This window comes from Archocentrus centrarchus, unplaced genomic scaffold (genome assembly GCF_007364275.1).
Source record: "Archocentrus centrarchus isolate MPI-CPG fArcCen1 unplaced genomic scaffold, fArcCen1 scaffold_53_ctg1, whole genome shotgun sequence".
Taxonomy (NCBI): domain Eukaryota; kingdom Metazoa; phylum Chordata; class Actinopteri; order Cichliformes; family Cichlidae; genus Archocentrus; species Archocentrus centrarchus.
This window is the reverse complement of record NW_022060275.1, coordinates 716,129-732,086: the sequence shown is the minus strand read 5'-3', so window position 1 is coordinate 732,086 and position 15,958 is coordinate 716,129. Positions and strand designations below refer to the sequence as shown.

The window sequence follows — 15,958 nt, the reverse complement described above, 5'->3', positions numbered from 1 at the left end:
TAAAAATTTTAAAAAAGTGCCATTCATGCACTTGGTCTGATAACATCTCCCTCTCTCATTCCAAATAAATAAACACTCCTGGAAGCAACTGTCACAACCAGAGAAGGGACTGCACATGCTTTTCTGGGCAATTTGTTGTAAACTGTGCATCACAAACCATGGTAAATTACTTTTTTGTGATTTATTTAAATATTTGCCTTCAGCAGAGGTGACAAAAGTACTGACATTCTGTACTTAAGTAGAAGTACAAGTACTTGTGTTAAAAAATACTCTTGTAAAAGTCAAAGTACTGGTTTAACTTCTTTACTTAAGTAAAAGTAAAAAAGTACAGGCTCTGAAATGTACTCAAAGTAAGAAAGTAAAAGTAGTTCTTTGGAGGATGTTTCTACCTGCTATTTTGGGGTAAAACTAACTGAACCTCATTATATATTATTGTAATAATAAAAAATAATACATGAGAATACAAACATTATTCCAATCTAAATTTTAATCCTAATGAATGCACTCAGCTTGAATCTGTTATGTAGGACACAAACTGTGAAAGGGAATTTAAACACAGCTCTGTTCTCTGTGTCCTCCATAGTAGAGGGTGACTGTGCCTCCACCTAAACACCAATATGAGGATACTCAGGGGTTACAGTGGGATTCAGAAGGTGGAGGAACCCTAAGATCAGCTGTAGTGGCTCTGCATGGGGAGAAGAATCACAGCTTTCTATTGTAGCTGCAGTAAATGATGTTGGTGTGCAGGCTGTGATCAGCTGACCTGCTGCTCTGAGGTTTACTGCTCTGTGTGGATGAACTGAACTCACAAAGATGTAACCCAGTATTTCACAGCTCTCTGAGCTGATCTCCATCCCCTACACTGACAGCATACAGGCTGTAGAAATGTTGGATTCAGTGAATGAATCTCAGCATCAGCAGCTTTGATTCAAACTCATCTCTGCTGCATTGATGTAACCTGTAACTCTGACCATGAACACAGCCTCTGTGCACCAACACAGAGCTTTACTGTAAATACAGTACAACAAGCTAACCTGTTACACACTATTACGTACTAAACTGCAGTATTTTCATACAATCTTTGAATAACACAAAGTCAGCATACTTTTACGGTATTTGTTTTAAATGTTATGTTATTTTATTTTATTTTATTTATTTATTTATTTTATATTATTTCTTTATTATTTTTTTATGTATTATTATATTTTTATTTAGTATAGTCCTTGGGGTTATAGGTCTTGTACAGCACTTTGGTCAACGTCGTTGTTTTAAATGTGCTTTATAAATAAACTTGACTTGACTTGACTTCAGTTTATTTTCCAGTCCTTACCTTTAAATCTAACCTCTCTTCTTCCTCTCCTGTCCTCTTTCTCCATCTCTGAGTGAACTTCTCTCTCTTTGCTCTTCCTGAAATACAGCAGCTCTTCTTTTAGCTAGCAGACACACTGTGTGACAAACTGCACACACTTTGTGTGTTTGCTGATATTTGTAGAGCATTCAGCAACTCTGCAATTAAAATTACCTGTAACACGTTACTCCCTTTATTTTCACTCCTCTTCAGTAGCGCTAGCTAAGCTGCCGGAAGGACGAAGATACTGCACCACCTCCATTGCCATCAGTACTGCACAGTTATAGTTCATCATCTTCATCATTCAAGTTGTAGTAAGAGTATGGGAAGGGTTTATACAGCCTTAAAATATATATATATAAATAATAAAATATATAATAAATATAATGCCGCTACTTCGCAGATTTTCACAAATCGTGGGGTCTGTGGAACGTAACCCCCACAATAGGTGAGGGATCACTGTATTTGCATTAATAATATTCCAAAAGGCTCCAACAGCACAAACAGGGTCCAGAGGTCCATTTCAAGGACTCCAAAGAACTGAGATGAAGCCAAGCAGACAGTTTGTATCTACAGGTGTCGAATCCACCTGTGAGTCAAAGAGACCACACCCCTAATTATGCAAACTTTAAACCTTAATACAATTTAAAATAAACAAAAAAAATAAATCAACCTGAGCTCCTGGCACAGACCTCAGTCCAGAATTCAAACTGGAAGAAGTTGATGCTTTTATTTTGAAGGACTGGATTAGAAGGGGGAGAGTCCTAAAATGATGCAGTGAGTGAAAATGGTCGACCTAGTACCAAGTCAGCTGAAAATTACAGAGTTAATGTTCACAAATGACTGCTGAAGTTGTGTTCATGGCTAAAGTCATGTTGTGTATCTAACCAGGCCCTTTACTACAAAGGGGGTTCAGCATATCCTGAGCTCTTACCTGGACTCTCCTACCTGAACACTGGAGATCAGGATAAACGGTCACATGAAGCTGGTTATCAACTCTCTAAGTTAACCTGGGGTTTCCCCTGCAGGTTCAAATCAAAGGGGCGGGGCTGGCACGATCCCACCAATCTGAAAGAGGTGTTTCACAGGTCATGTGATTTTTCTTCCACAGAAAATGACTCGTTCTCCACAGATGTTATCAAAAGGTGGTTACAAAGAACAGTAAAATAGAACAGTGAAATGCCAGAAGAACAGATGAATGCTGTATTAAATCCTTAATCTGGTGATTTAGTGCATAAAGCAGTAAATTAAACATTTTAATTATAGTTCATTTTACACTGAGTGTGCTCTCAGTGCTGCTGTTTAAGGTGAAGGCCGCACATGAGAGCTGTGAAACTTTAACCTGCAGCTATTTAAACATCAAAGCTGGCTGTCCCACAGCCTGATACAGGAGAGGTCAGAGATCAAAGGGTGATAATGTGGCTGATTGAACAGGTATTAAAAGAGTCTTAGCAGCCAATCAGAACCAAGTAGAACAACATTTTATACATTTCCTAATTCTCCAAATTAATATGGGCACATTCCTGTGGAATAGCAACACACAGCTGCCCATCAGTCAGTGGATCCAGCGAGAGACGGCTTAACAAGCTGCACATATGAAACAAATTCTCCCAGCAGAGGATCTGTACTGTAACATGCTTACTGAGCACCCTCTAGTGGCCTGGAGAATAAATGCGTCCCAACCAACCTGTAAGCCAATCAGCCCAGGCCTGGCCTAATTTTGGTACAAAATAAAAAAAAATATAAAAACAAAATCTGTGATGCAAGTACGTCACACCATGATGATACAATATGTGCAATAATATATTGCACATGGTAAATTGTGTTTGTGTGATTCATTTAAATATTTGCCTCCTGAAAGGTAAACTTGTACACATACATATGCAGTAAGGACAGCCACAAACACACACATGCCCACAGCTTTAAAAACTGACACCTCGTCTTGTTAGTGAATCCAGCAGCTCTTAAAGTCCATAAGAAAGCTTTGCTGCCACAGTCAGTGGATCTGGTCCTGTGTGCTCCTTCTTCCAGCCTTTGCAGTGAAGGGACATTTGTCACATGCTGTTCTCATTTAAATGGCCTGCATCTCACAGCAGGTGTAGAAGCAGATTGTGGTGAAGTAAGATGTAGTTTCAACATGTCACACATCTGGTGTCGTACTGTTACAGTCTAGTGGAAGTTTGTTTGGATTCTCAAAGCACCGCTCTTCTCTTTTCCTGAGTGCCTCTGGATTCTCCTACCAAGCTTTCCTTGACCTTGTGGCATTTTCAAGGAAAAGTCTCAGCCTTTATAAGCTTTGATATCCTCCCCTCTTTCATTTCTGAGTCTGTACATCCTCAACTTCTCCGCACATCTTAGACTGTCCCACCAGAGAGCAGGTGAGGAAAATAAATATGATCGACACGGATATGTTTTATGATGCCACATGGAATAATGCTCATTACATTTTCTATATTTAAAACAGAATAAGAGAAGGAAAATTTGATCATCTTAAAAAACTGAAAAAATTCATGAGCAAAAGTTGTTTGCAGGTTCCTCCTCCCTCCATGTTTGTACAGTATCAGTCAAAAGTCTGGACACACTCACTCTGACTGAGATGAAGTCAAATCAAACACACTAAGCTCAGCATGAACTTCCTTCTAACAGGAAGAGTTCCTGCAGGTGCTCAAAGGCTTTGAATCAGTTTGAGGCCTGAGTTGGTGATAAGTGTTAAATGTGAGTTTGCTGAAGCTGCAGGAACCCTGGTTTGATCCTCAAACACATCAGGAGCAGCTGCTCCATCACAAACACCACAGAAGAAGAAGGACACCTGATCAGATTAAAGGTTTGCAGCTGTTTTTATCTGCATTGATTTCACAGGGACATGTTCATGTTCATGGACATCAAGATGAACATAGAAGATGGAAACCTGCCAGATTGGAGCTAAACTGCTCATTTCCATCTGTAATCTCTGGGCAGGTCACATGACTCTATCCAATATCCCAAAGACACACAGACACACAAGAAAAGCCAGAGACACAAAGACAACAATCCATCATACTGAGTTAAAGTGATCACAGGTTTGTTGGAGATGAGCCTTCAAAGTGGAACATGTGGACTGTTTCTTTATTACTAGGACAGCATGTTAGGACCACTGAAGGCCACGCCCTCTAGTCACATGATCATGTTGGTGACAGGAACATGAATGTGAGAATGCCTCTTCCTCAGGGCATCCACCTGTGCTTCCTCGAGGGAACGTCCTCCATGATGGAGGAGCTGCTGGAAAGTGCGGACCCTGACCTCCAGAGTGAGACCTCTGTCACAGTTCAGAGGATCTATGGCAGCAGAGACCTTCATGGACACTAAAAGGCTCAAACACACAACAACAAGATCACACTTACTCCACTCTGACATCACTGATCAATAATCAAAGAACAGATCAAACTGATTGATCAGCCATCAGAGGAGTCGGATCGATGGAGCTGCTTCTGTTCCTGAGGATCCCTGTTTGATCCTGGACCTGAGTTCTCCCTGCAGAGGAGACACAAGGCAGTCAGACACACACACACACACCCACACACACACACACACACACACACACACACACACACACACACACACACACACACACACACACACACACACCTACCTTTGACTTTTATCTGCACATTTTTCCATTTGCAGATGTTCCTGCTGGAGAGGAATGATCTGTATCTCCCGCTGTCTCTCTCTGTGGGGAGTTTCAGGGTCAGACTGAGGTCTCCAGTTCTCAGCGGGTCTTCATTCATCTTCGTTCGGTCTCTGTAAACCTGGTGCTGTTCTTCAGGCCGGTCAGAGCCGTTCTGATACAAGTGGACTCTTCTGGAAGCACTATCCCACCACCACACTTGAGCATCTTCGGGCAGGTTTTGTGTGGTTTGGAAGGGCAGCTGCACAGACTCCACCCCCTCCTCCCCCTCCACCTGATAGACTGAGAGGACAACAAACACAACATGAGCATGACAGCTGTACATTAGAGCTGGAACACTTTCAATAGGAGCCAGAAAACATAAAACTCTACAAGTGCATTGAGCTCTGACACTGTCACACCATGAAGGAGACGTGGAAATCACTGTTTACACTGATCACAGTCACATCAGTTCTATTGATGAAATATTCTGGGATCAATAGACTGATCAGTTTCTGCTCTGGGATCTATCAGCTGCAGATCCAGCAGAGTCAAACAGACTTGCCAGCAGAACAGGACCAAACACAAACACACTGACACTTTGTGTTCATCAGCAGCTGCAGGTAAACTGCAGCAGCACTGCGACTCAGACAGTTTCTGTCTACCTGCAGGGCTTCCTTCCTGCTGTCAGTCACAGACGGATCAACAGGCTGTGGATAGAAAGCAGATTCCTTCAGCAGAGGATCCATATCACACTGGAAGCATGAGGTCAGGAAAAGAATCAGTGAAAATGGGACACTTTGAGGTCATTGGAAGCTGAAGCTCTGAACAGAAGCTGCTGCAGACTAGCTCATGTGTTCAGCATCAGTTACCATGGTGAGGAATTTCACAATAAAAGAGGCGGAGACTCTGAGACACCATCATTATTGGGCGAGATAATAAAGACACAAATGAGCCCAGACCACTTCCTGTGTGTGACTGAGCCTCACTCTCTGCCCACTTCCTGTCTCCTCTCTGCAGCAATATAATAAAAGCAACAATGTGTCCAAGTCACACAGCAGGTAACATTAGAGTTTGTGTCAGTGCAGTCTGCTGGCTTTAAGCACACAAAAATTACAGCTGCGCTATCACAAATATCACAATATCACAAAGAGCTGTGACAGCAGAGAAAGAAAATCCTCCAAATATCAATCTACAAATAGAAATGCATCCATTCTGGGACATGTGAGGCTCACATTAATATGTCTTAAAGTGGGAGATGAAGAAATGATTCCAGGGCCCAAATCATGGAGAAAAACATCAATCCACAGCTCAGTTTGTTTCCTGTGTCTAAAGTGGGAATATTTGAGTGTGACGACCAAATAAAGCTCATTTCCTTTCACCGTTTTTCCTCCAGCGGCCTCAGCTTCTTCCTCTGTCCTCTGTCTTCTTCTGCTCCTGTGGAGCTTCAGGCTGCTTCTCTTTAGAAGGACACCTACAAGCCTTTGCATCCAGCCACAAAGACCCCATGGGCTCCTCTGGATCAGCATCATTTTCACTCTCATTACTGTTGGACTTCACAATAAAAGCCTCAGATTTATGGCTGCACCACCCTGACCTTTGACCTGCATCTACAGCACTGACCTCTGACTTTCAGCTCCACTTGTTTCCTCAGCAGGATGCGTCCCTCCCCGCTGTAGACGGTGCAGGTGTAGGTCCTGTTGTCTTCATCTGTGGGGTATTTCAGGGTCAGACTGAGGTCTCCAGTCTTCAGCAGGTCTTCATTCATTATCGTTTGGTCTTTGTAAACTTGGTCCTGTTCTTCAGGCTGGTCAGAGCCGCTATGATACACGTGGACCTTCTTGTTATAATTGTCCTCCTTCCACTCCACCTTAGCGTCTTCAGGCAGGTGAAGTGTGGTTCTGAAGGGCAGCTGGACAGACTCCACTTCTGAACCCACCTCCACCTGGGGGACTGAGAGGACAAAAAGGCACAACATGAACTTAGGTGGAGACATTTGTGTTGCCTCTAACAGGCTGAATGCTGCTGCTTCACTGGGAGCTCACTGTTAGATAGAAAGTGAAAGATTGGACTTGATGAAGCAGAGAAACACAGTCTGAGTGTTTCTGTCACACTCACTTCATCACAGCTCAATGTGAGAACATTTGGAACAATCTGATAGAACCTTTCCTTTAGTGCAGGGAATGTCAACTGGTGGCCCGCGGGCCACATCAAGCCCACCAGAGTTTTCCGTCCGGCCACCCAAATATTACTGCCACAGGTACTATACGCCAATCAATCATCATAATCCATTAAATACCCGTGTCTTCCCACTATAGTGTCAAAAGCCTTCAACCTTGTTTTCCCATTGCCCATAAATGCCTCCCTAGAACCAATCAGAATTGAAGATCGGACCATGTGACTTCAAGCATTTTCTGGCTGCAATGAGGAGCCAGCTTTTGTTGGTGGTGATCAGATTGTAAACACAGTCTAACCTTGTTTTGTGTAGAAAGAATGTTTGGTGATCAAGCTTTTCTAACTAAAGGAAGTAAAAGTTGTAACGAGATTTCAGTCGGTGAACCTGTGGAAGGATCGTTACTGGCTGCAGAGTGTGCTCCCTGGCCTGCGCAGGGCTCCCATCTCCTTTGCTGTGAGGTTTTTCACACAGTCTGCTCTCAGGGACTGCACGGGTAGGTGGCTCGGCGGCGTGTACCCGCATGTGGTCACATCCCCCCAGGATGCGTCCATCCCTTGGTTGTCACGGCCTAGCATCTTCTATTCTGTTATTGTTAAAATAAATGTGCTGTCATTTTGTGCCATTGCAGTTGTACTGTGTGAATCTATGTCAAAATCTTTTTATCGTAGTCTGATATTTACTTTTGCCTTCATTCACACTGGCAGAGGACGGACTGAAGATTTTGCTGGTTTTGCCTCAAAACAAAATCTTAATTATTAAAAAGTAGGTAAATTACTATATTTACATTTTAAAAAAAAGACACCTCACCATTGCTTGTGAAATGAAATTACTAATAGTTTATCAGCTGCTGTTTGCTGTTACAGATATAATCCAGCTGATGGGGGAAAACTCCATCTGACACTTTGATGCAGCCCTGAATCTGCCTGATTTCTCTCCATGTCAAAGGCTGAGTGCATCAGTTAAAGTCCTTAAAAAGCTCAGAAAGAAAGAGAGAGGCTGCTGACAGCAAAGAGAGGCACTGGCAGCATTGAAGACACTAAAGCAGAGATAAAGATGAGACCATCAGCCTGAATCAGTGGAATAAAGTGAAACAGAACTAATGGTCCTTGAAGATGGAGCTGCCAGAGGAAGAGAGCAGAAGACTAAAACACTCTTTAGCTGCAGAGCTCTACAACTTCACACAGCTTTGGAGGATCACATGGAGAAAGGATGTGGAGATGTTCACAGCTCTGCTGTCAGTCAGATATAACTGATCACAGATGAGGACCAAAAAAGGTTTTTACTCACATTTAAACTGACTTAGCTTAGCCTGTCTGTTAGCCACATGCTAAACAGATGCATCTTCAGAATCTAGAAGATGTGACCGACAGTGTTACCACTGATCAAAAAACTTGGACTGGATTCCACTATATTGTCTAGTTTTATTTTTTATTTTAATTTTAGATCCTACTTGACCCAGAGAACTTTTACTGTTTGTTTAAATGATTTTAAATCATCCTGTGCTCCTTTGTCGTGTGGGGTACCCCAGGGTTCAGTAGTTGGGCTGTTGCTGTTTTCTTTATATTTGCTTCCCCTTGGTTCTATTCTCAGAAAGCATAAAATTACTTTCCACTGCTACGCTGATGATACCCAGATTTATATGCCCCTAAAACATGCTGATGCGAACGCCTTAAAGATGCTAACAAAGTGCACTGATGAAATTAAAGCTTGGATGGCTTTGAATTTCCTGAATTTTAATGAAAATAAGACAGAGGTGATCATTTTTGGTTCGGGTATCACTGGGGGGTCAACCTCTGTGAATCTGGGAACTTTATCCCAGTATGTAAAGCCTGCTGTCACAAATTTGGATGGATGAGAGTCTTAGGTTGGAGGGTCAGATTACTGCTGTGGTGAAATCCAGTTTCTTTCACCTGAGACAGCTCGCCAAGATTAAAACTATCTTGTCGAAAGATCATTTTGAAGCTGTGATTCATGCCTTTGTAATGACCCGGCTGGATTACTGTAACTCTTTGTATATTGCCATAAACCAGTCCTCATCGGCTCGTCTTCAGCTGGTCCAGAATGCCACCGCACGGCTTTTGACTGGAACACGTAAGAGGGAACACATTACCCCTGTTTAATCTTCATTGCACTGGTTACTTCTTTATTTTAGAATTCATTTAAAAATTCTTTTATTTGTTTTTAAGTCTTTGAATGGCCTTGCTCCATCTTACCTCTCTGAGATATTGCACCTACATTCCCCTTCCAGCGTGCTCAGATCAGCTGACAAACTGCTTTTGGATGTGCCGAGGACTAAGCGGAGGCTTAGGGGGGGACAGAGCCTTTGCTGTGGCAGCCCCTAAACTGTGGAACTCCCTGCCATTGCATATCAGACAGGCCTCCTCGCTGACCACTTTTAAATCTCTTCTTAAGACCCATTTATTTCACCTGGCTTTTGACCAGGTTTGAGATGTTGATTTTAGTCATTGTGTATTTTTTTCTTATTTATCTTTATCTAGTTATTTTATACTATTTTATTATTTGACTTATGATAAACTATGTATTTTATTGTTGCTTTTATCTCATTTGTTACTTTTTTATCTACATTTTGTGTACTGTTGTGTCCTGTTTTTGTTGTTCAGCACTTTGGTCAGAGCCTGCTGCTTTTAAAGTGCTTTATGAATAAAACTGGCTTGGCTTTCACACGACCTCTCACACATGAACTTTGGTCCTACAGTTCATCTGCTGAAGCTTTGACATTTGGGTCCAAATCACACATTAGACATGCTAACTGTAGAATTATTGGATGGAGTCGACTGAGACTGAACCACCATCAGGATGATCTGTGACCTTTGACCTGTATCTACAGCACTGACCTCTGACTCTCAGCTCCACTTGTTTCTCCATCAGGATGCCTCCTCTCTTGTTGGAAACAGTGCAGGTGTAGGTGGAGTTGTCTCCATTTGTGGGGTGTTTCAGGGTCAGACTGAGGTCTCCAGGTTTCTGCAGGTTTCTCTCCATCGTTGTTCGTCCTCTGTAAAAGTCGTCCTGTTCTTCAGGCTGGTCAGAGCTGCTCTGATACACGTGGACCTTCCTCCTGTCACCGTCCGTCCACTCCAGTTGGTGTCTTTGGGCAGGCGAACTATAGTTTTACAGGGCAGCCGGACAGACTCCACCCCTGAATCCACCTCCACCTTGTAACCTGAGATGACAACAAAGCACAACACTGATGACATCAGCAGCAGCTATGATGGTCACATGACCTCCCTGCCCCCTCCTTCTAGTCTCAGATTGTGTGTCAGTTTGTTCCTGATGTGTTCCTGACTCGTTCTTTGGTAACTCGTCACAGCGTCCTGTAAAGAGCTGCAGACATGTTGGATGAAGAGCAGAAGAACAGACACACTGAGCCTCCACAGTCTCACACACATCAGCACAGAAACCATGAAGATCTCATGAGTCTGCTCTGAACATCTGAAGCTCTCCACCACATGACTGAGCACAACTCAAGGAGGAACATTTACTGAAGCTGCTGCAACACTTCCTGTCAGCACATGTTTCCATGGCAGCCTGCTGTTCACCACCACAGAAGAAGAACAGCTGTGTGTAAGATCAGTGCATTGAAGCACACACACAGTTTAGTAAAGTCATGTTGTGGAGCTGTTTCATTGATCAGTGACTGAGTCTGAAGGAGGTTTCCTGGAACGAAACTGGAAGTTTCTCTTCAGCTCTCTGTATCAGCTGAACTCTGAACTCTGTCAGCTTCTGGAAGAAGTTTGTGTGAGCGACAGTCAAGGAACCCCCAGAGGACACCTGTTAACGATCAGCATTATGGGTAGTGTAGTAGGAGAGACTCACCTGACATGAAGTACTGCCGGAAATGAAATAAAAGACCTCCAGAAACCACAAAAAGAATCAGGAGAACCAGGAGAGCTATGGCCCAGGATGGAAACGGTTCTGTGGAGAAACAACATGACATTTTAACACTATTCCACAGCTACAGCACTGACTTTTGACTTTTACCTACATCTCTGACCTTTGACATGCAGCACTACTTTCTGTCTCAGGGTGTCGTTGTCCCTGTGGATGGTGCAGATGTATCCTCCTGTGTCTCTCTGTGTGGGGTGTTTCAGGGTCAGACTGAGGTCTCCAGTTCTCAGCAGGTCTTCATTCATCTTTGTTCGGTCTCTGTAAAGACCGTCCTGTGTGTTAAGCTGGTCTCCTCTGTTTGTGTAAACATGGACCATCATGGGTTCTTGATCAGAGCGAGTCCACTCCACTCTGACGTCCTCAGGCAGGTCAGATTTTGTTTTGCAGGGCAGGATGACAGACTCTGACCCTTTCTCCACCTTCACCTCCATCTGGTGGTCTGAGAGGACAGTAAACCACAATATCAGCTGTAGAAGCAGCAGCAGTCACACTGATGAACTTGAACCCAGTGAGTATGGTCATTCCTGACCTCTGACTCTGTCCTGTGACCAATAATCATCTATAATCGTATTCTCTGGCTCTTTATTTTCCATGGTAACTAAACTGGAACTGATGAAATGTTGCAATGATTGCAAACAACTGAGAGGTCTCTGGAGCTTGAAAAAAGGCGACTGGACTTCTTTTTGTTTCTTGAAGATGTTTCACCTCTCATTGGAAAGGCTTCTTCAGTTCTCAAACCAAAAGGTGGAGAGACCGAGGTATTTAAAGCCCAGTGGGTGTAGTCCCCTGGTTGTGACCCTCTATTGTTCATGTGCATAATCACATGCACCAAGGTGTGAAAGGAGGCGTGGGTCATTACAATCAGTACAATGATTTGGGAAAAGTGTAGGTTTGATACCAAGATTACTTGTGCGATTACTCGACTAGCCGACTAGTCGTCGCCATTGTTACTAGTCGGTATCAGACATACTAGTCGGTTAGCCTAATTATTAAGGTTTCAGTAAACCCAGTGCTGGTAAATGTTTGTCCTAAATGTTATGCAGCCATCTGCCACCAGATGGAGCTGAAGCCCTTACATTATTATAGAAAAATGCCATAACGTAAGCGCACCTCCAAAGAAACACCCTTCCTTCCCTGCATTTCTGTTTTGTACAAAGTAGCGAGAAAACTAGCAGGACAAATGTGTTTGTGCCTTAAAAACACTGAGAGTAGGACCCAGGAGGGAAACAGTGCCAGCATTTTATGTTGTCGGCCTACACCGCATGTAAAACACCGGACACTACTGAAAGGTAATTAACACACGCAATGCACCTGCACAGGTGTTGTTTGGAGTATAATGTGCAGTACGCGCACAGTTAAGCAGTATTTAAAGTGCAGTTCATCATAGAAGAACACAATTAATGGTTTCAGATGCCTTTGTTTTGACAGCTTTTGACATTAAACAGGCAAAAAAATTAATTTTATATCTGAGTGTTAGTTTTAGACTAGTCGGTTAGTCTATTTTTTTCTCTTGTTTAGTCGAATATTAAATTATTCACCAGGAACAGCCCTACTTTGTACACTTTGGAAAATGCTGATAATTGTGAATGAGCCCTTAATGTGCTGGAAAATATTGAAAATGGACCTTGAAAGTGTTTAAAATGTGCTTGAATTTGATCCTGGAAAAGGTGTACTAACCCTGTTCTAAGTTCAGATAAAACTGAAGTTCTTCTATTCAGGCCCACAAATCTTAGAAACATGGTGTCAAACCAGATACTTACTCTGGATGGCATTACTTTGGCCTCCAGTAACACTGAGAAATCTTTGAGTCATTTTTGACCAGGATATGTCTTTCAATGCACATATTAAACAAATATGTAGGACCGCTTTTTTGCATTTTTTTTTTTGCATATTATCAGGCTGTCCTAAAAGCTCCCTGAAAAGCCTTCAGCTGATCCAAAATGCTGCAGCTAGAGTACTGACAGGGACTAGAAAGAGAGAGCAGATTTCTCCCATATTGGCTTCTCTTCATTGGCTCCCTGTTAAATCTAGAATAGAATTTAAAATCCTTATCCTCACATACAAGGTCTTGAATAATCAGGCCCCATCTTATCTCAAAGACCTCATAGGACCATATCACCCCAATAGAGCACTTCGCTCTCAGACTGCTGGCTTACTTGTGGTTCCTCGGATACTTAAGAGCAGAATGGGAGGCAGAGCCTTCAGCTTTCAGGCCCTCTTCTGTGGAACCAGCTCCCAGTTTGGATTCAGGAGACAGACACCCTCTCTATTTTTAAGATTAGGCTTAAAACTTTCCTTTTTGATCAAGCTGGATCAGTGACCCTGAACCATCCCTTAGTTATGCTGCTATAGGCCTAGGCTGCTGGGGGGTTCCCATAATGCACTATTTCTTTTAATTCACCTCTTTTTACTCTAAATGTGTTAGATGTTGCTGCTGATTTCATCAGGTGTGTCAGAACTATATAGGAAATCTTCCCTTCAGTTTGACCTCTGACCTTTGTCTACAGCAGTGGTTCCCAAAGTCTGGGCTGCAGCCGCTTAGTGGGCTGTGAAGGTACTGCAGTCGGAGCCACAGCAATAACAGAAATTCTGCTTGAAAATACTCAAGTATGCAGAGTTACATATTTATATAAAGGTATTTATTCATAAAAAGTGAATTAAAGCTGGTAACAGGAGGCTGTTAGTTTGTGATATTACTCATTACTCTGTCCTAAATTTACTGCTCGTGTACTGAAGTTTGTGTCCCAGCAGCAGGTGGGTCACATGTTGGCATTAGTACAAATGACTGGCTATCATTAGCAGTTTATAGCCGATAGCCTGTGTTGTTTGAGTTTTTGAATCAAATTTTCTGTTTTTTTTAAGTGGGCTGCAGCAGTTTTGACTTTGGGAACCACTGGTCTACAGCACTGACTTTGGTCTGTGAGTACAGCAGGTGTTTGGGTTTGTTGCTGACCTTTGACCTGCAGCTGTAGGTCTCCCAGTCTCCGTTCTAATGTTCCATCAGTAATGGAGCAGGTGTAGTTGCCGCTGTCAGTCAGCTGTGGTGTTCTCAGAGTGAGGCTGAAGTCTCCAGTATCCAGAGCATCAGGCCTCAGTGACGTGCGCCCGCTGTAACGCTGGTTCTGCCCTTTAAGATCATCTACTCCTTCTTGTTGGAGGTGCACAGATCTGGGATCAAGATCACTGCGAGTCCACATCACAGTGAGGTCCTCGGGTACAAAGCCTGAGTACTGACAGGGCAGCAGGACAGACTTTTCCTCCTTATTCACCTCCACCACCACAGCCAGGGCATGCTGGGAAACTGAGGACACACAAACAGAATCACAAATTAAACTTGCTGAAGTGCAGTTGTGGTCTGCAGTTGTTGTTGCTGATGCAGGAGTGTTGATAGTGTTGCTCTCACAGCTTGTTGGGCTGCAGTAACAGCTGATAGAGAGGAACAGTCCAACCCTCATTCACAGAACAGCAGAACCAACAGTAAAGCAGCTGCAGAGACACAAGAGGCTGTCGCACATCTATGGACTCACTGAGGCATATTACACCTGCCAGTCTGCTCCAGATAACCACACACACACACACACACACACACACACACACACACCACCACACACACACACACACACACAGTGAGAGAGGAGAAAACAGTGAGAGCTACACTATGACAACCACAGCACCACCAGAATCCTTTTTGATCACCAGGCCAAAAAAGTTGGTATCAGAGGTCGAGACCTGTGCAGAGCAGCAGCAGCATGACCCCACAGCTGCAGTCCAGCAGTCAGGAATGAGTCCATCAGAGGGACAGCTCAGAGTCAGAGAAGCTGAGAAGGTTAGGACATGTGCAGAGGAGGGAGGGTGGAGATGGAGCTGCAGGCAGGAGGAGCAGAGGAAGACCTCAGAGGAGGTTCACGGATGAAGGCGGACATGCAGAGGGTTGGTGTGACAGAGGAGGATGCTGGGATGGGGGAAATGGAGGGAAGATGAGCTGCTGTGGCGCCCCCTAAAGGTAACATCTGGAAAAAGATGTCCCTGCTTTCCACTAGTGCTTGAAGATAGCTTCTGTTTTTGGATTTTAGGCTGAGAGCATGAAGAGAGTCACAGAGACACACATGCAAACATGATGTGATCTCTGTGTATCAGCTGAGTCGTGTATTTAAGGTTCTGTGAGGTAAGAAAAACAGACTGTGTGTAATCAGCACATCGTTAGTGGATCAACCACCATGAATTCATATTTCAGACATGCTAACAGAAGCCAGCAAACATCATATTAATCATATTAACCAGGACCAACTAATTAATTGTAAGTTTTTTATGAGTTTGTGTTGAGTTTAAGGTCATGCAGCTCTCATAGTTTGTTGTTTTGTCTAAAACGTGAGAATGGAGAAATTATTGTGTTTCTAACAGTTAAAGTATTCACGATGTTGATTCAGCGGCTCCTGAAAACAGCGTCACCGGTTAATCTGCTGTAGTTACTGAGCTCTGCAGGCGGGAGGGTCCGATCTTTGACCCCCCCACAGTTAAAGCCGCGCAGCACTGACTCTGTATTTTCCATGAAATCAGAGGAGCGAGCTGCGCCTCACCTGCTGCAGGTGATGCAGGCTCACACGGAGCTTCTTACCAATCAGAAGGAGCAGGAACACCACCAACATCTTCATCCTCCTTTAAAGAGCTCAAACCACCACAAAGTCCTCCATTTACCGAACGAACGCTCACCTGCAGCTCCGACCACCTGTGTGACCCAAAGAGAAACGCTTACTTTCAGTTTAAAAGAAAGTCTCCGGGTGTGTGTGTGTGTGTGTGTGCAGATGGTGATGAGTGTAACTGACCTTTAGACAGTGCAGTCAGGGGAGGCAGGAGAGCACAAGTAAAACATTAACAATTATAA

At 43.4% G+C, this 15,958-nt stretch overlaps 1 protein-coding gene across 1 annotated transcript; it reads right to left on the bottom strand.

The window, feature by feature from the left end:
* Positions 1-4,766: 4,766 nt before the first annotated feature.
* LOC115777413 (butyrophilin subfamily 3 member A3-like) lies at positions 4,767-15,728 on the bottom strand. Its single transcript, XM_030725325.1, has 7 exons — positions 15,692-15,728; positions 14,030-14,377; positions 11,183-11,515; positions 11,010-11,103; positions 7,884-7,894; positions 4,977-5,297; positions 4,767-4,858 (listed from the first exon to the last, which is right to left on the bottom strand). The coding sequence occupies exons 1-7, from the start codon at positions 15,726-15,728 to the stop codon at positions 4,767-4,769; spliced, it is 1,236 nt and encodes a 411-aa protein (XP_030581185.1).
* Between the last annotated feature and the right edge of the window lie 230 nt (positions 15,729-15,958).

Bases quoted from the DNA above. Each gene is read 5' to 3' on its own strand.
- LOC115777413 (XM_030725325.1), bottom strand. From the start codon at position 15,728: ATGAAGATGTTGGTGGTGTTCCTGCTCCTTCTGATTG. The intron at 14,378-15,691 runs GTAAGAAGCTCC...GTGTGTCCTCAG, and splicing joins GTTCCTGCTCCTTCTGATTG to TTTCCCAGCATGCCCTGGCT. The intron at 11,516-14,029 runs GTCAGCAACAAA...CTGTCCTCTCAG, and splicing joins CCTACAGCTGCAGGTCAAAG to ACCACCAGATGGAGGTGAAG.